We start from the raw sequence: 20,093 nt of genomic DNA, 5'->3' as shown, positions 1-20,093 counted from the left end.
GTGACAACTGAGTAGAATTTACTGATAGTTGTTTCACTCATTTATTGATAGTTGTAGAAACCTGGACCAAAAAAAAAAAACCAGACGTTTGTTTGGCCAACAAAACACATAAAGCAAACATAGAACCTGAGGAATATAGAAAAGGACACAGGACTGACAGCTGGGAGGGACATGAGAGATCAACTTATCTACCTATCAACTTATCTATCATTCAAAGTTCAGGAAACATTAAAGAGAAGGACAATTACCTTAGGAACTGCTTTGTTTCACAAATGTTCATTACACAACTACAATTCTACCAGATTTTGGCAATAACAGCGCTTTTCAGATACTTGCTAGCTCACGAAGACATTTCTATCCCCAAAATGCTTACTGTAATGTACTTAACCAATACACTACTGTCATACTGAAACTACTCTCTCAAGGATCACTACTGACCCAACTCCCAAATCCAGTGGGGTTTTTTCTGCCCTCATCCTTCTGGGTTTCAGTGCATTTGACATTGTTCAACATCTCCTAATTCTAAGACTTTTTCTCCCATGCCCCCTAAGGTTCCATACTCTCTGAGTTCTCCTTAACCTTTTTAACCTCGTCATTACTTAGCACAAGCTGTGTCTTAGACCTGGAACAACTTGCTCCTCTCCTAGACTTTTTGGAATCCTTACTTTCCTTCAAAGTTCAACTCAAATACTACCTCCTACATGACACAGGATCTCCCTGGCTGCTCCCCATCAAAATCACCTTATATTTATTTTGCATATAATGTATGTAGATATTTAGATATGTGCTGCCTCCCCTAACAAAATGTGAGCTCCTGTGGGCAAGGACTGACTGGTTTTTGTCTTTGTATCCCTACTGCCTAGCACAATGCCTGTGGTGGATTGACTGATTCATATTTTTATCTCATGAACAGATAATAATTTTTCCCTATCGTAAAGCCATTCTCTGCCACTTCTCTGATGTCCTAGACATGCACCATTCCATACGAGCTAGAGGTATGTAAATATTATATCCTCTAGCACTTAACACAGTGACATGCATACAGCAGGCATGTAACAAATGTTTGTTGAATAAATGCCCCTACCAGATTGAAAGTTCTATGACAGTAGTGGCCTTCTCCTCTAAACTTTGTTCTTTTTAACTGAATTCAACTGAATCGTACTGTGTCTACATCAGATTCATCTAAGCTATAAGAAAATTAAGTCCAGCAGACCTAATCAGCCCTAACAGATTCAGATTCAGAAATAGTGGAAGTAAGGCTTCCCTAAGTAGTTAATTTAAGTACTTTCTTCAGTCCTCCTTGATCCTGATAAAGCAATAAAAACTTCTTGATTAACAGTCATCAGTTCTTCATAAAAAGAAGGAAAGGCTCCTCCTCCTGCTAGGAATGAAGATCAGGAAGTATTGATTGGGTCTGAAGGTCAGACTTTTCCCCTATAATTCTAGATCCCTTCCACATCTTCTTATGGGGAGAATTCACTCCTGAAGCAACACCAGTTGATGGCAGGAATGGGATCATGAAATGAGAGATCTGGAGATGGAAGCAACCTTAGTGGTCATTTTACAGAGAGGAAACTGAGTAAGGAAGTTGGAGGCTGGGGTGATGGCCATGGGGAGTAGGGACAGTCAGACAAGATGGAAAGAGAATATGTTAGTATAATCAATAGAACCAAGAATTCCCATACTTCTAACCTCAACACTCAAAAAGGGAAGCATTAATTTCTACCTATGAGAGTGCTCCTGGTGACTGTCAGAGCACCAGAAGAATGCAATCCATTGTCACCACCAGGAATAGGAAAGGTCGATCAGAATGATGTGTAGACATAGAATTTCAGCTCTGGAAGGGCAGTCAGTCAGTATCTACTCAAATACCCTTATTTTATAGACGAGGAGAAAGGAAGACTAGAGAGGGAACATATTTGTCCAATCTCCTGACCTGTGATGATGCCTGATGCAGTGCTTTTTCCACCTCACTATGTATTATAATAATACTTCACATTTAAGATTTACAAAGCTTTTCTTTTACAATAATTATGCCAGATAGATACTGTCAGTATCATCAAATGTATTTTATAGATTAGGAAACTAAGGCAGGGAGAGGCTGAATCTCTCTGAGGATGAGACCTCCCTCCAAGGTCAGATAGACATGGCTTACAATTCTGTTAATCACTAATTAATATCTAACCGCTATAATTCTTCTGAGTAGAATTTATTTTCCCTGAGGCTCAGATGGGGACTAGACAATTCCTGGTTAGCATCTCTCATCCCAATTTTAGGAACAAGATGGAGAACAAAGTTTAGTTCAGAAGTCAAACGCATCCAATAAAAATAAGAAAATACCACCTTCCTGAGCATCAAGCTAAGTCTCAATGATATATTATTAAACCAAAGGATCTTATCAAGAACTTATAGAAGAAAAAATTTTTTTAATTCTTTAATGATTTATGATGGGGTGGTGGTTATATCTGAGGAATACTTTATTAAATAAGATTCCCATTTTTTTTCTCACAAAGTTTTCTGAGTCCTTTATCAAAGGAACTAAAAGCAATCAGTCACTGCTTTATTTTCTCCATCTCAGTTTAAAGAACAGTAAATTAGTTTTATTTCTAAGTTGTTAAACACATGTATAGTCTTCTTAGTTCAGTACAAAATAGAACAAAGTTTTTCTTTAGTGTGATTGAAAGAGAAAAAAATTCTATGATCAGGAAACTTAAAAATTTGTGTCCAAGTCAAAGCACCACTTAAGATTCTTTGTTATTTCTAAAATATTGTCTTGTCCCTGGTCCAGAAATAAATCCAGATCTAAATATGTTTAAGAAAAAGAACAGGGGTGGCCAGGTGGCTCAGCGAGTAAGAGCACCAGTGTCGGGATGACCGGGGATCAAATCCGGGCTCAGATACTTAGCACCACACCCAAAAATAACTGGCCGTGTTACCCTGAGCAAGTTACTTAACCCCGACTGCTTTAAAAAAGAAAAAGAACAGTGCTAACAAAAATCACCAATTACCCAATATACCAAAAGCATAATGGATTAAGGATTAACAGCAAGTTCATCTATAACCACCAGGGGTGAAGGTCTGGTTATAAGGTTCACTTGTCCTGAATTTTAAAAGAATATGAAATGGTTTGGTTTGGGGGAAGGCCACAGAGCACAATAAAGAAAATCTTCTATCACCCTTCAGTAAAGTATAGGGTTTCAAAAGGTTACATCTTCCCCCTAATTGTTTTATAAGACAACATTAGAAATACCTAAAATAGAAGTAGAGGCTGAAGCCCACATCTTGTACACACACTCCTTTTTCAACTTAGATTCCCCAAAGATCCCAGTTACTCATGTCATATTTCCAGGCTTCCAGGGCAGGGCAATATATAATGATCTCATCATGGAAAACCCCTGAGTACAGCATTTAATAGAGTTGGAGACCCCAATGAACCAGGAAGGAAAATGCAACAGTTGGGAGGAAATGGCCTATTAAAACCTCTCAAATATGAATTCAAAGTAATATAATTAACATGAAGTTGTATTTGAAGCTGATTTTTTACTCTGTTCCCCTTTCCCCCTTCATGTGGGTCTTAGTTGGATACTGAATAAAATATAATAATTATACAAACTTTCCCTAACCTTCACTTCTTTCATTTTTTCTCTTAAGAAGTCATATACATCACATTTTTTCATGGGGAGAAAAACAAGCAAAAGAAACTAATAAGCAGAAAGAAATGGCAATTTATGTGGCACCACTAGAACTGGCCCTGTCTGAAATTGCCTTCTGTTCACTCAAGAAGCACAAACTTCTTAAGGTATCTCTGATAAGGTATTCTGTCCTTCTTTCATCCTGCAAACCACATGCAAATGGAATGGATTTGCTGATGCCCGAGCATATTTATGATGCAAAAATCATGAAAAAAACAGATGCATTAGCTAAATACCTGAAGCATTTGGGGAGAATTCTACATACTTGCACCAGGACAGAATCATAGGAGAGAATCTATGGATGTTAGCTATTAGAAACTTCGAGAGAGATAAAGATGGAGGGAGAGAGAGAAAGAAAGAAAGAGAGAGAGAAAAATGAATGAAGGGAGGAGGAAGGAAGGAAGGAAAGAATTAGATAAATCCTTCAGACAAACCTACACTCTTAAGATCACCTTATAATACTCCTAATGAGAAATAAATATAAGGTTAGAGAAATGTCTTCACTTTTTCTATCCTCTACTTCAAGCCCCAGGCACACAAAAGCTGGGTGACCCTGAAAAAGTCACTTAACATCTCAGCATCTCATTGTCCCAAGAACTCTAAAACTTCTAAGTCCCATTAGCAAAGGGAGTTTCCTTACTAATAGTTTCCCACACGTATGAAATTACGGATCCAAAAAAAAGTGATTCATCAAGGACCCCTATCTCCTAAGAACCCCTAGGTTCACTTTCCACAATAGGGGTGGCCTAGAGCAGGGCTGGGGGGAAAAAGTGCCTGGCACATAGAGAGTAGGCAATTAATAAATGCTTGTTGATTGCCTGATAAAAGCGGATGGCCTTGCATTTAGTGAGCTCGAGGGGCCCAGGCTAATACAACCTTCCACCTGTGCAAACCTGAGGCTGGAAGGAGGCATCCTGTTTCAGGTGAGAAACAAGTTATGCACCTCGGTGAGACCCCTTCCACCACAACTACGCCCCCCTCTCATACTTTTATACTATCTACTCAAGAAAGCAGCATATGCAGTAGGAGTGTAGAAGGCAATGGACAGTAGTCACAAATCCTGGGTGTTCATCAGGGCTTATTCCTTTCCAGGCTGTGTGACACCGGGAAGTGGCTGCCCTTCTCAGTGCCTCAGTTTCTTCATCTTTAAGTGGAGGTTGGCAGCTCCTGCATCCTTTTACCCCCACGGGGCTGTCTTGGAGAAGGAGCTGTGTAGATGGACCTCCAAGTACCGCTGAAAGGAGACTGATCTTCAGCACTCCCCCCCAACTCCCCGGGGATTCCTGTATGCACCTCCCAGGCGCGGGCAGCCCCCACCCTGCCGGGACCCCTTTCACTAGAAGCAGCGCACAACGCGGGGCTGGGGCTCGGGTGGATCGTGGATCCCGGCCCCGGCCCCGGCCCGGCTCCCGCCCGTCCCAGACTCCCTCCCTCCCTGGCTAGCTCGCTCACCTCCCCGGCAGCTTGGCGCTCCTCTTCCAAAACTGCTTGCTGTTGTCTCCGGCCATGGCTCGGGCCCGGAGAGCGGGCTGTAGGCGGGGCCGGGGGAAGCGGGGAGCCGGAGAAACGCCCCCAGGACCCCGCCACCCGAGGGCCGAGCAAGGCCGCTTCCCTCCTGCTGCCGCCGCCGCCGCCGCCACCGCCGCCACCGCCGCCGCCGGTCACCCGCTCCCACCTCCCGGGGGCGCCATCTTGGATGTGGGAGACCACCCCCTCCGCCTCACGACTCCGCGCCGCTGCCATTGGTCGGCAGCGGGGACCGTCGCCGCGCAAGCCAATGAGGAGCGTGCGTCGTGAGGCCGCCGAAGTCGAGATTTACGTCAGGAGTCGGGCATACATACAGGTGGGCAGCGGGGGAGGAGTCCTAGAGGATGGAGGGGCGGGACTTGGAAGCGCCAATCACTGGGAAGAACTGGAATAGGTAAAGAAAGATACACCTTCGTGAGAGAAAGAAGACACTTTTTTGTCTAGTTGGGGCTCTTACGACTCCGAATTGACTTTTTTCTTTTCTTTTTCTTGTCCTCTCCTCTCCTCTTCTCCTCTCTCTTCCTTTTCCCTTTTCCTTTTCTTTCTTTTTTTGGGGGGCGGTTGAGGGGAGGGAAGCAAGGAAGGGCCAAATGAGAAGAACTCTTGTTCTAAAAGTTAGGAACTCCAAAGGACTCGTGATGAAAAAATACTATCCACCTCCAGAGAGAGAACTGATGAACTCAGTGCAAATTGAAGTATAATTTTCTTGCTTTTTTTTCCCTCGATATGGCCCATATGGAAATGTTTTGCATGATTTCACATTGATATCATTTGTTTGCCTTCCTAGTGGGTGGGGGCGTGGTGGGAGGGAGGGAAAGAATTTGGAACTCAAAATTTAAAAAGAAATAAATTTATTTTAAAAAATGAAATAAAAATTAGGAACTCTAGTATTCTACTGTCCTAGCTTCTTCCATCACCAGCTAATTGCCACTGCTCTATATACAGTGAAAAACTTTCTCCTTCTGGACCACAACTTCCTTACCCACAAAGCAAAGAAAATGTCTTTGACTCAGGGCTACCACTTCTGCAACAAAAGAGCGGTTGGTTGATGAGAATCCCATTAAGCACTTAGAGGACTGGTGAGGTATACCACATAAAGTTCACAGGCTAGATATTCCATGTTCTTTCTCTTACTTTGGGGAGGCAACCTGGTGTAGTGGATAAGGAGCTGGGCCCCAAGAAAGATCTGGATTCAAGTCTCACTTCTGACACTACTGACTATATAGTTTTTCTGTGCTGCAGGCAGTTCTCTAAGGCAATAAAATTGTAGAAAAGGAGGGAGGTCCCTATTCATTCAATCAACATACATTAAGCTCCTACCATATAGACAAGAATTGCATAGGTTAAATGGCCTGTATGCAGAAAGATGATGTTGATATTGAATCATATTATGGAAAGAGCACCCTCTAGGAAATCACAAAGGTGAAACCACAAACAGTTGACTATAATAAACAGTATTATGTAAGCGCATTAGAAATAGACAAAAGAATTTTTTCAGTAATGAGGGAGAAAGTCGTTACTTCTTTATGACAATGCAAATGCTGACAAAGAGAATATAAGAAATTATATAATGGTTTCAGTCAACAATTCATTGAGAACAGGGTACCAAACACCATTCTGTGGGAGTCCATTGATTCAGTCACTAAAGTTAGAAAAGTACCCTCCAAACATCCTTGTATTTAAAAAAACCCTCCCCGAATCTATTTCTGTTTTCAAACTATATTTCTATATTTTCAAACTATATATTTCTGTATTCAAACTATTGGAATGTTTCATATGCTTACTACTCAGATATGACCTCCTTTAAACTAACTTTTGCCCCTTTCTTCAAGCTTCTTTTGTCCCATGACTTTAGTATTGAGATTTGATATAGAAATCACTCAACTCATGCTTTTATAGACTTTGATCATGTCCTCTCACCTCTTTCCTACATACTCCCACCAGATCTCTTTTATTCCTGAGCTGCTCCATCTATCTCTTTTATCATTTTTAATGGACATTTTCTAATTATGTCTCTCATGAAATGTTATGATCAGAGCTGTACACAACATTCCAGATATGAATATACCATGGTCTCTGTTCTAAGAGAACTTAGTCAACCTTAATTATAGCAACAACGTAGACTGAAAAGAGGATCCCCCTTGAAATGGGCTTGGATGTACTTCTCTTTTCGTTATCTCCATCCAGGTAAAATCTATAAAACTTTAGTATCTGATACTCCCCTAAGGGAAACCATCAGAGCAACCTTTACTAATAATCAGGTTCACTGGGTTTCAAAACATAGAACAGTTCTATTTATGGGGAGTGTAGAAAGACATTACATCCAAACCCAAAAGAATCAAGCCTTCCCAGTCACCACCCATCATCCACATCATCCAACCTTGCCTCACAGGAACCCGTACAGTCCTTATGACCTACAGTACTACCTGGAGGGGTGCTCCAGAAAGGAGGAGTGTCTCCGGCTCTGTGGGCTCACTTTGGTGTTCTGTTCCTGCTGCCTTCTTTACCACTGATGTTCTCCAGTTCTTGTTGCTCACCATTCTCTCTTTTAATCTGCTTACTGGCTGTTGATGTTTGCTAATTCCATGATCTTTAGCTCTTCAGCCCATAAAATAATTACATTAGAGGAGCCTCAGCTGCCAGTTTTACAAGCAACAATTTCTCTCCTCTGAGGCCAGAATGCCTCTAGGCTATTTACACCTTCCATTGTTTTTAACACCAGAGTCTCAGAGCACCACTCTGTACTCTAAAGGCTCTTAACCTGTTTTATGTCATGGACCCCTTTGGCAATCTGATGAAACTTACCAACAACTTTCTCAGAATAATATTTTAAAATTAATTTAAAATATATATATATATATGTAGGTTTACAAAGGCAGCCAATTATATTGAAATACAATTAAAAAAATTTTTAAAGCAACTCTAAATCGCCATTGATTAGAGAAATGCAAATTTAAACAACTCTGAGGTACAACCTCACATCTACAAGATTGGCTAACATGACAAAAGGGGAAAATGATCAATGTTGAGGGGATGTGGGAAAACTGGGACACTAATACATTGTTAGTGGAGTTATGTACTAATCAAACCATTCTGGAGAGCAATTTGGAATTATGCCAGTGCATACCCTTTGATCCAGTTATACCACTGGTAGGTCTATATCCCAAAGACATAAAAAAAAAAGTATGGGAAAGGACCTATTTGTACAAAAAATATTTATAGCAGCTCTTTTTTTGTGGTGGCTAAAAATTAGAAATCAAGAGGATGCCCATCAATTGGGGAATGGCTAAGCAAGCTGTGGTATATGATTGTGATGGAATATTATTGTGCTATAAGAAATGACAAGCAGGATGATTTCAGAAAAACCTGGAAAGACTTACATGAAGTGATGCAGTGAGTAGAACCAGGAAAATGTTGTACACAATAACAGCAATATTGTACAATGAAGAACTGTGAATGACTTCTTTCTTTCTTTCATTCTTTTTAAAATTTGAATTAAATTTTGATTTTAATTTAATTTAATAAGATGGACATGCTTTACATATATAAACTGTATCAGGTTGCTTTACCATCTCAGGGAGAAATGAGGGGAGGGAGGGAGGGAAGGATAGAATTTTGAACTCAAATCTTAAAAACAAAGTTTAAAAATTGTTTTAATATGTAATTGGGGGAAATATATTTAAAAAAATAAATGTTAGCAGGTTATCCTTAAAAAAGAAAAAGGTCCCAGGTTAAGAACCTCTGCTCTAACTCAAAGCACTTAGATAGCCATTAAATTCTCTCAATTTTTTCAACTGTCCACTTTCAATCAGTTAACAATGAATCTCTTCCTTTTACCTCTTCTCTTCCCCAGTACCTGAGTAGTATGTCTTTAGCTCAGTTAGCACCTTCCATTTATTTTCAGTGGGATTCAGAGGGTACTGGTAATCCCTTTGCATTTGCCTTTCTCCTCCCCTACACCCACCCCACTCTGTTCAGGACAGCTGGGCCACACTATTCAAGTTACATTTGACTTCTTTTTGCTGTGAAAAGAGGAGAGGGAGGGGTAGAGCCAGTTCTTCCCAGCAAAGACACTAAGGAAAGAAAAGAATTTGAAGGTCCTTGCTAGAGTGGGATAAAGATTTCTGTTTATTTCTGATAACCTTCCTGATAATGTTGAGAGTTTTGTTGGAGCAACAATACTCTGAGTAATGATGTCTCCACATCTGTAGCCATATACCCTTCCCTAAGGAAAGAATGGAAGTATATATCATTATCAGATTTTTGGAGCTAAAATGGATTATTGCATTTAATCTGAATTTCAATGCCTTTCATTGTTGCTTTCAAGTGACATTGTTGTCATTTTGTCTCTTGTTTTATAATTTATGCTTTCTTCGCTCCATCATCAGTTGATATAAATCTTCTGTTTCCCAGAATTTTTTATTTGCATTGTTCCTTATATACAATAATATTTCATCATATTTGTAGAGCACAATTTGTTTAATCATTTCCCAATTGGGTTTTGCTATCCCTAAAAGTGCTATTATGATATTCTGGTCTCTATATGGGATCTTCCTTTTGGTCTTTGACTTCCCTGGATATGGTGGAGTCCAACAATGGAATGTCAGGATCAAAGGGTATAAAGAGTTTAGTCATCTTTCTTGCATGATTCCAAATTATTTCCTAGAATGGTTGAACTAAAATTGCTAAATTTTATTGTTTCTAGATCTACAACATCTCTCCTACATCCCCCTTATCTCAACTCTCACAGCCACTACCCTGATTTAGGGGTAATGACCCCTTAACTGGACTATTTTTTTCAATTAAATTTTACTTTAAGTGAACAATCAACCAACTCTTTCTCCCACTGCTTCTCTTACCCTTTCTCCCATTGAGAAGGCAAGAAAAACAAAACTTCTTTTACAAACATACATAGTCAAGCAAAAACAAAATTTGACTGGTCTATTGTGATAAATAGCCTTCTAACTGATCTCCCTATCTCAAATCTCTTCCCACTCCTAGCTGTCTTCCAAAAAGCCACCAAAGTGATTTTCCTAAAATGTAGGTTTGACCAAGTCATGCCTCCATAACCCAAGAAACTCTAGTTTTTACCTAAATTATATTATATATTTAGTGCCATACCAATCAGTTTACCAAAAAACTACCTTATAGAGCTAGAAAAAATGGTAACAAAATTCATTTGGAAGAACAAAAGGTCCAGAATATCAAGGGAATTAATGACAAGAAATGCTAGGAATGGTAGACTAGCTATACCAGATTTTAATCTGTACTATAAAGCAGCAGTCCTCAAAATTACTTGGTACTGGCTGAGGAATAGAGTAGTGGATCAATGGAATAGATTGGTACACGAGACTCAGCAGTCAGTGACTATAGTAATCTACTGTTTGATAAACCCAAAGACCCAGTTTTGGGGATAAGATCTCACTATTTGACAAAAACTGCTGGGAAAACTGGAATATAGTATGACAGAAACTGGGCATAGACCATTATCTAACACCATATACCAAAATCAAGTCTAAATGGGTGCATGATCTAGGCATAAAGGTTGATATTGTAAGCAATTTGGGAAAGCAAGGAATAGTTTACCTGTCAGATTTGTGGAGAGGGGAAGACTTTATGACCAAACAAGAATTAGAGGGCATTATAAAATGCAAAATGGATAATTTTGATTACATTAAACTGAAAAGCTTCTGTACAAACAAAAACAATGTAACCAGGATTAGGAGGGAAGTGGAAAACTGGAAGAGAATTTTTACAACCTATGTCACTGATAATATATACAGAGAATTGAGTCAAATTTATAAAAATACAAGTCATTTCCCAATTGATAAATGGTCAAAGGATATGAACAGGCAGTTTTCAGAGGAAGAAATTAAAGATATTTATAAGCATATGAAAAAATATTCTAAATCACTATTGATTAGAGAAATGCAAATCAAAAGAATTCTGAGGTACCACATCTCACCAGTCAGGTTGGCTAAGATGACAAAACAGGAAAATGACAAATGCTGGAGAGGATATGGACAAATTGGAACACTAATGCATTGCTGGTGGAGTTGTGAACTGATCCAACCATTCTGGAGAGCAATCTGGAATTATGCCCAAAGGGCTATAAATATTTTCATACCCTTTGACCCAACAATACCCCTTCTAGGGTTGTATCCCTAAGAGATCATAGAAATAGGAGAAACATCCATATGTACAAAAATATTTATAGCAGCTTTTTTTGTGGTAGCAAAGAATTGGAAATTAAGGGGGTGCCCATCAAGTGGGGAATGGCTGAACAAGTTATGGTATATGCATGTTATGGAATACTATTGTGCAATAAGAAATGAGGAGCAGATGGACTTCATATTTACCTGGAGAGGCTTATACGAACTGATGCTGAGTGAGAAGAGTAGAGCCAGGAGGAATTTGTACACAATTACAGACACAACATATGTATGATGACCAACTTTGATAAACTGGACTCTTCTCAGGGTGGCCAGGTAGCACAGTGAGTAAGAGCACTGGCTCCAGTGTTGGGATGACCTGGGGATCAAATCCGGGCTCACATACTTAGCACCACACCCAGAAATAACTGGCCGTGTAACCTTGAGCAAGTTACTTAACCCCGATTGCTTTAAAAAGAAAACTGGACTCTTCTCAGCAATCCAGAGTCATAAGTCAACCCCAAAAGACTCATGATGGAGAGAGATGTCTACATCCAGAGAAAGAACCGAGTTTGAACTCAGATTGAAGCAAACTACCTGCTCTTTTTCTTTTTCTTGTTTGGTTTTGTTTCCTCTTTCCCATTCTTCATTCCATCTAATACAATCCTTCTTTATAACCTGACTAATGCCTAATGTGAAAGTATTTGTAGATACTATACTTGATTGTATGCCACCATGGGAGGAAGGGGGAAGAGAGAAAATTTGAAAATCAAGAAATTGTGGTAATGAATCTTGTAAACTAAAAGTAAACAAATTAATATAGACCAAAAAAATGTTTTAAATATTTTAATGTCTAAATGTTTAAAAGAAAAATGTTATAAAAACACAAAGATTAAACTGATTACAACCATACAAAGATACATGTGTACCTGAATGGAGATGAATGACTGAAAACAACTTACATTTATTTATAGAAAGCTGGGAGCCAGGATTGAAACTATAAAAGTCTCTTTGTTTTGTTTTAAATTTTAATTTTCGTTTTGAACTTAACAAACACCAAATAGAATGGACATTTCCATATACATAGTTGAACAGAAAAAAAGATAATTGTTTATGAAATTGCAGATCTCCATTAAGTACAGTTTATTTTTCTTTTTAAGTATATAATAAAATAAACCTGTAGTTTTTCAAAGCTGTCCTGCTTGTTGCAATTTTTCTTTACCTTCCTTCTGTTTCCTTCTCTGAATTAAAAAAAAAATAAAAATAAAAGAATGCCTCAAGGATCTTTTTTTTCTTTTTTAATTTCTTTCTTTCTCCCTTCCTTCCTTTCTTTCAATTTTCTTCCTTCCTTCATTCTTTCCTTCCTTCCTTCCTTCCTCTTTTTCTTTCTTTCTTCTCCTATCCTCTGCCCTTTCCTTACCATTAGTAAAAAAAAAAAAAATAAGGCAAAGAAAAACAAAGCCCTTGTAACAAATATGCATAGTCAAGCAAATAAATTTCCAATTTGACTGTGACCAAAAATGTAGGCCTTATTCTACATCTTGAGTCCATCACCTCTCAGCTGGGAAGTGCATCATACTTCTTCATCACTCCTCTGGAATGTGGTTGATCATTGCATCAATCAGAATTCATAATTCTTTCAAAGCTATTTTTCTTTGTAATATTGTTATTATATACATTGTTGTGTTTCTGTTCACTTCATTCTTCATCAGTTCATAGAGGTCTTCTCAAGTTTCGCTGAAATAATCCATTTCATCATTTCTTATAGTGTAATATATTCTATTACATACATAAAACACATAATTTGTTCAAACATTTACCAATAGAGGGTAGTCACTTAGTTTGCAGTTCTTTGCTACTAATACAAAAAAAAGCTGCTATAAATAATTTTGTAAATATGGGTCCTTTTCCTATTTCTTTCATTAATTTTATTTTTGCAGTTTAGTGCAAGGATTCTTAACCTTCCCTTGACATGGACCTCTTCTCAGAATAACATTTTAAATACATAAAATAAACTATATAAGATTACAAAGGACACTAATTATACTGAAATGCAAGTATCACAATATTTTTTTTAAAAAATAAGTTCATAGACCCCCAAGTTAAGAACCCTTGGTTTACTGGTTTTGCGGACATAGATCCAAATTGCTTTCCAGAATGGCTAGACCAATTTAAAGCTCTAACAGCAGTGCATTTGTGTACCTGTTTCCTAGCAGCCCCTCTAATCATAATTTTCCTTTTTTGTTATCTTTGTAAATTAATTTGCATTTATGTAATTAGGGGCCTTATTTATATTGTTGTTGATTTTTTTTTTTAGCTTTTGAAAACTGGGCATCTCCTTTGATCTATTGGGGAATGGATTGTGTTTTTATAAATTTAAGTTGTTTCTCTCTATATTTTTTATATGTAACCTTTATCAGAGAAACTTGCTGCAGAGATTCTTCTTTTTCAGGCTGAGGAAATCTTGCAGAGGGGAGGGCATAGAGAAAGGAGGGAATCCCTGCTAGAGAAGAAGGCATGGAGGGAAAATCTTTCTAGAAGCGATAAAGATGCAAGGATGAAGACTCTAAAGGGAGCATATAGGTCATACACAATGTCCAAAAGCAGTTTTTTTGGATGAAGAGAAGAAGAAAATCAGGCTGAAACAGGAGGGCAGTCAACAAGCATTGAGTGACCACTGTGTACTAAGGTGGGAAGAGGAAGAACTAGGTCAAGTTGCATGTGTAGGCTGTGTTCAGAGGAGCAGCTGCTGTTGGGGCCTCTCCGCCAGATGTGGAGTGAAAACAATTCCTTGTAACTCGAACAGGACGGGTACTTGACAGCCTCTTCGTAGCTGATTTCTTCTAGTAGACAATCAGAAGGGATGGGGGGGAGGGTAGAGAGGCGTTTTTCCTCTCCAGTGAAGGGAGCTAGCTGACGTTCCCCTCTTCCTCCCGATTCCCCCCACCTCCCCAACTGCAGATGTGGGCTGACTGAGATCTGGCAGGGCTATCCCACAACCAAACTGAGGCAGCTTGTCCTCCCCACCAACTTTCTCCTACAGCTGGAGAGTAGAATTTCCTCTGCTGGACGAGATAGGTATTGTTATCCATTTGATGGATGTGGAAACTGAAGAGGTTGAGTGATTTACATGTGGTCATTTATCTTGTAAGTTTCAGAGACAATATGGGAACCAGGGCTACTTGACTCAAATTCCAATACTTTTTCTAATACTCAATAGTGGCAGGGTCTCTCACATCAAGATCTAGGTGGGGAGGAAGGATATAAACATGTAAAAAGTTAAGCCACAACAAAAGATTAAAATAATGTTCAAGAGGATAGTAGAAGACAATTAATGGAGCATTCCATGATTTAATATTAAACGGATTATTCAAATGATAATTGCTAGAGGACAAGTTCAGAGGTAGGAGAACTCAAAGTGGAAAGGTGGGGTAGAAAACTTAATAGACAGAAAGACACATATGTGGAAAGCATCAAGAAAATACAATTCAATTCACTTTATTTCCTTGCATCTCAGTTTCCTCATCTATAGGAATAGATGACCACAGAAGTGCCTTCTAATTCTAGATCTATGATCTTGTCAATTAAATTCAGCAAGTATTTTAAAGTGTTCACTATGGGCCAGGTACTGTGCTAGGTTTTGGGAGTGCAAAGGCATTTGCTTACATTGCTCAAGAAGTGTACATTCTACTGGAGAATAAAGAGAGAAAGCTGGAAAGAGGGAATCAGGGGGAAGGAAAGAAAGAGGAATGCAGGAGAAAGTTCTGGATTCTATTCTTAACCATCCCCAACTGCCAGCATCAGGCTGGACAGCAACAAGGACAGGTTTAGAAATAACTGTGAGAGAAGGATTTGACACGGTATTGTAAGAAATCAGACGACAATTGGCAGCCTGCCTCAAGTTTGAGTTTGGGAAGTGAGACCTTCTTGGCACAAGGCTCCGTCTAATATCCTTCATAGAAGGTTTAAGTATGCCAAAGCAGCACTGGTTTGGACTAAATGCCCAGCTAGGCAGTTTTCTCTCTGGTGTCTTCACAGTCTTTGTCACCAACATGCATGTTGTGTTTGAAGAGAAGTACACGAGAAATAACAACTGTTCTATTGAAAATAAGCAACAGGAGATTAACATTATGAATAACTTTGTCATCTGTTGGAGCTATAAAATCATCTTGTGCTTGTCCATAGTCACCATCCTCATCAGCTTTTTCCTCTAAATATGCCCAGATTTTTTTTTCCTGTATATGTCCAAATCTACCAAGGCATGGTAGCCTATGTCATCTGGATTATCTTCTACGAAGCTGTCAACTTCCTACTGCATTCTCTGAGCACCAGCACTCCCATTGTGACCCCTGGAGAAGTGAAGTTTTTATGCTTGTTTGGCCTCATCTCCCATATTCTCATGCATGGATTCTGGATATTTTTTTTGTGATCAAGTTTGCTCAGATAGTGCACAAAAAAAGCCAGATACAAAGTAACATCACTTTCTACAGTCATTGTCTCTCTATCAATGTGGAATCAAAGTGAGAGAGGCCACAATACCCAAATTTCCCAGAACTGGGTTACCCATCTCAGATTCATACAAAATAAGCCAATCTTTTCCCCAAGACGCAAGATTCCTGAATCCAAGGCTCTTAGTTCTAATTCTTACTCTCTTTCAATTTTCTTGAATTTGAGTTTGGATTCAAATTTGAACCTTGGACTTTCTGAAATCTGCAGTTTCTCTAATGGTTCTGCCACAATTAGAGTCACTCAATTTGGGTAGAGTTATGGGGTTTTTTTTTTGGGGGGGGGTTATGTGTGAAGGAGTATCATTGGGTGGGTAGAGGAAGGAAATAATAATTAAGTTCTTATTTGGAATGTCACAGTTAGTTTAATAACTGTTCCCTATTGGCACCTGTTTAGAGAAGGTGATAAGAAAAAAAAGTGAAATAAGGACAAGTTACAAGGTAGCTGCCTCTATATTTTCATATGTCCACATTCAACCCGTAAAACCACCTTAGTTAGAGCTATTGTCCTTCTCATTTATTTTATTTTAGTCTCCACATACCAGGGGCAGAATCTTCTGTATCTATGTCCTAATCCACTGGAAGTTATAGAAAGGAACCTACAATGGGAACTATTATTCATAAAAGGGGACCAATTTAATTCAACAACAGGTAAGGAATATTTGTGGAGTGGAATTGATGAGGGAAGAGTTGTGGGATGATAGAAGAATGAGATATCACAGGGAATTCCAGCTCTCTGCTATCTACCTCAAAAATAGCACCAGAAAGGGAGCAAATTACTTTAAATCCTTTAAAAGAAAAAAATAGGGAAGAAAAGCATTCAAATAAATGAGCAAAGCAAAAAAAAATCAACACAATGAAAATAATTTTGTAGATTAAAAGAAACCAAAGCAAAAATGCCAGAAGAAAAATGTACTGAGGGTTGTCCTGAACTGGGTCTAACTGAGGTCGGTCCTCTGATAGTTTAGGATCAATACTGGAACAAAATGAGATACTCATTCAATAGATTGAGTCATTCAATATTGAGCCATGGGAACGGAAGAATATTCAACAAAGATACACACTAAGGATGCTTCAGGTTAATTCCTAGTGAAGCTTTCTTGCTTTAGTTGAGTATTGTGGCCCATCAAACATCAGAAAGTGCCTAGATCATCTCCTGGCTATTGTCAGGTTTGTAGTCAGGCAACCAGGATTGGGAGGGGAAGGGGGGCAGCTAAGTGAAGCAGTGGATAGAGCACTGGGCTTGGAATCATGAAGATTTATCCTTAGGAGTTCAAATCTGACCTCAGACATTTACTGGATACATGACCCAGGGCAAGTCTTTTAACTCTGCTTGCCTCAGTTTCCTTACCTTTAAAATGATCTAGAGACAGAAACGGTAAACTCCAGCATCTTTCGTAAGCAAACCCCAAAGAGGGTTATGAGGAGTCTGACAGGACTGAAAAACGACTGATGAACAACAACCAGGATGTGATGTCAATATTTGGAGCCTTTAGTCTCTTGAGCCAATTAAATAAGAATGGTTTAAACACATTTTAAGGAAAAACTAGCCTAATTTGCTTTGGAGAAGAGGTTAAGATATTGTTCCTACGACATTCAAACCCTTGATGGTGAGATCTTTAAGATCTTTAAGGATTTAAAGTAATTTTGCTCCCCTTCTGGCACTTCTATTGTTATTTTTTATGGTATATAGAAGAAAGTTAGACTTCCTTGAGACCTCTTACTCTCTCATCCCATCTATCATGTGACTTTCAACAATTATCCCTGACCTCAGTTATTCAAGAAGTCTGCTGTAGGCTGCACTAAAGTTTATCTATAGATCACAGTAGGTCTCTCAATGTAAAAAAGTGACCATAGTAGGAGCAACACCAGGAACACTGGGGCTACAATAAAGATTATGAAAGTCTCCGCAGTCACCAATCCTCATCCTAGATCAAAGCGGCATCACACCCGGGAGTGACATGGTGGGAGGTGGGGTGGTGGGGGAGAGAGAGATAAAACACAGAATCTTCAACTCATGAGAGACCTCTGACAAACGGATTCTTTTTCTTCTGTGGGGACTGATCAGATACTTTCATTTTCCTTTTATTGCCAGAAAGCAAAATCCGTCCTAATAATGCCAACTCTTGGACCTTTAAACTCTCCCTGGGGGAAAGCAGCAATGTGGAAAGGTCAATTCATTCTATATTATAGGAAACAGGACTTCAGTAGTGTTACCTTTTGCCAACTCTTCTGCTGCCTGGGCTGCTATTCCCACTAGGAGTTAAATCTTCTCTCTGTTCCACTGCTGGGATCCAAGTTTCTGCCCCCACCCACCAAGTCACTGATGCTTGCTGTCCCACCTTCACTACTTCTTCCCTCTCTGATGCTACAGGCCAGTGTCATTGCCCCCAAGCTGACCCAACACAGTGGAAAAGGTCAGGAAATGCCCCATGGGATGGCTCAGGAAATTCAAAAGATTCTAAGCAATCATTTGAAAGCTTGGGTTCTCCTTCCTGTCAGTGGTCCAACTCTCCAACCTAGGGAAGGAGCTGCTGACAACTCAAAATTACAAGACTGCCACTAAGACCAGAAATGTCTAGCTCAGGGTCATCCATTTACACACAGAACAAAACAAAATTGACCTTTGTTGCTTTTTGCCAGAGACTCGTCTAGGACTCTCTACATGCTCTATTTGCCATGTAAGAGCAGTAACTATTTCTGCCAGGGGAGAGAGAGAGTTATAGTTTGTCATTTGGGGGTGAGAGTAGAAACTTTTGAAATTTTTACAGCCCCCATGCCTATCCTCAGCTAGTTAACTTGGACGCAGTTGGCACATTTGTTCACCTCCCCAGCTCCAGAAATGTCTCTGGCCTCCTGGCTTGCACCAAAGAATCATGATGAAACCTATGTGTCTGGTTGGTCTTTCAAATTACAAAGTAAAACAAAACAAAATTCAAATGGTCCCATCAGCAAAGTTGTTAAATGATCCTAAAATTCTAGGAATCTGCCTAGATTTTCATAGATTTACATTTCTCTCTCTTGGGACCCTTCATGACATCTCTCAACCAACTGGCTATTTCCAGTACAATTATAGGACTGAGACCTTCTTGATTAGCTGCATTGCTATTTTGAAAAAAAATTAAAAACCAAACAGTTCTTTCCCTATTCACAAATAATTATGATTTCCTTAAAGAGGTCTTCTTTCCATATAGTTCCCTAGAAGTAATTAGATGATAACTATTAGGTCATGACATTAGGTCATGACAGGACATACAAAGACAGCAGGTCTCTATCAGGGCAGGATACATCTCTCCTGTATTTGTGCCTTTCTGCTGGTTGAGGGAGGGGAGAATCCCTTTCAGTCCCTCAAAATTCAATCCCACTTAGAGGCTTAGAAGGTAAACTGAGTTCTCAGGAGAACTTGGAGGAGGCTTAAATTACCAGGGTGACAAACCCAAGAACATAGCTAAAGAGCTAAAAAGAAAATTTTCCACAATTGCCTTCAAGGTACAGTTTTTTTTTTTTGCTTTTTGGAGTGGGGGGGGAGAGAGCAATTGGGGTTAAGTGACTTGCCCAAGGTCACACAGCCAGTAAATGTTAAGTGTCTGAGGCCACATTTGAACTCAGGTCCTCCTGGCTTTACTTACTGTACCACCTAGCCATCCCAAAGGTACAGTTCTTACAGATATAAAACATACATCAGATTCTCCTTGCTAAATAGCCATAGGCAGTTTATTCTCTGTTTCCTCAAGGGTAAAGGACACCTCATGGCCAGCAAACACTATCTCTAGAGACATCAATCAGATACATAAAATCCAATTTCGATTCAATGTCCTTTACATTACCCACTACCTACCCCAGTGAATATTTCTGTTACAATATAGCATCACTAGACCAATTATTCTGGGCTTGGCCTATTTTGGGATAGGAGAAAGGAGGAAGAGTTGGAAAGAGTGATGGTTCTGGAGTCAGAGGCCTTGGATTCAAATCCTACCCTAGATGCTCATTGCCTTTATGACATTGTCACTTATCCTTCCTGGGCCTCAGTTTCCTTATCTGTAAAATGAGGTGGTTGAACTATATGGGATCTCAAGTCTCTCCAAGTTCTAGATCTGTGATATTTCAATTTTTAAAAAATTATGAACACCAAAAGCAGAGTCAAAATGGCAGAGTAAAAGCAGAGACTTGGCTGAGCTCTCCCAAATTCTCCTTCAAACAATATGAAAATAATGCCT

General features: G+C 39.3%; 1 protein-coding gene across 1 annotated transcript in view; it reads right to left on the bottom strand.

The window, feature by feature from the left end:
• TBC1D22B (TBC1 domain family member 22B) overlaps window positions 1-5,315 on the bottom strand; it is a 119,099-nt gene extending 113,784 nt beyond the window's left edge. Inside the window, exon 1 of the mRNA XM_069073590.1 lies at window positions 5,145-5,315. Coding sequence (XP_068929691.1) covers window positions 5,145-5,200 — 56 coding nt within the window. The 5' untranslated portion in view covers window positions 5,201-5,315. The remainder of the gene's footprint in view (window positions 1-5,144) is intronic.
• Window positions 5,316-20,093: the final 14,778 nt, after the last annotated feature.

Source organism: Petaurus breviceps, unplaced genomic scaffold, assembly GCF_028583685.1.
Source record: "Petaurus breviceps papuanus isolate PSGF00001 unplaced genomic scaffold, PetGlider_PUasm1.0 90865, whole genome shotgun sequence".
Classification (NCBI taxonomy): Eukaryota; Metazoa; Chordata; class Mammalia; order Diprotodontia; family Petauridae; genus Petaurus; species Petaurus breviceps.
Note: the sequence above shows the minus strand (reverse complement) of the source record. Positions and strands in the feature narration are given on the sequence as shown.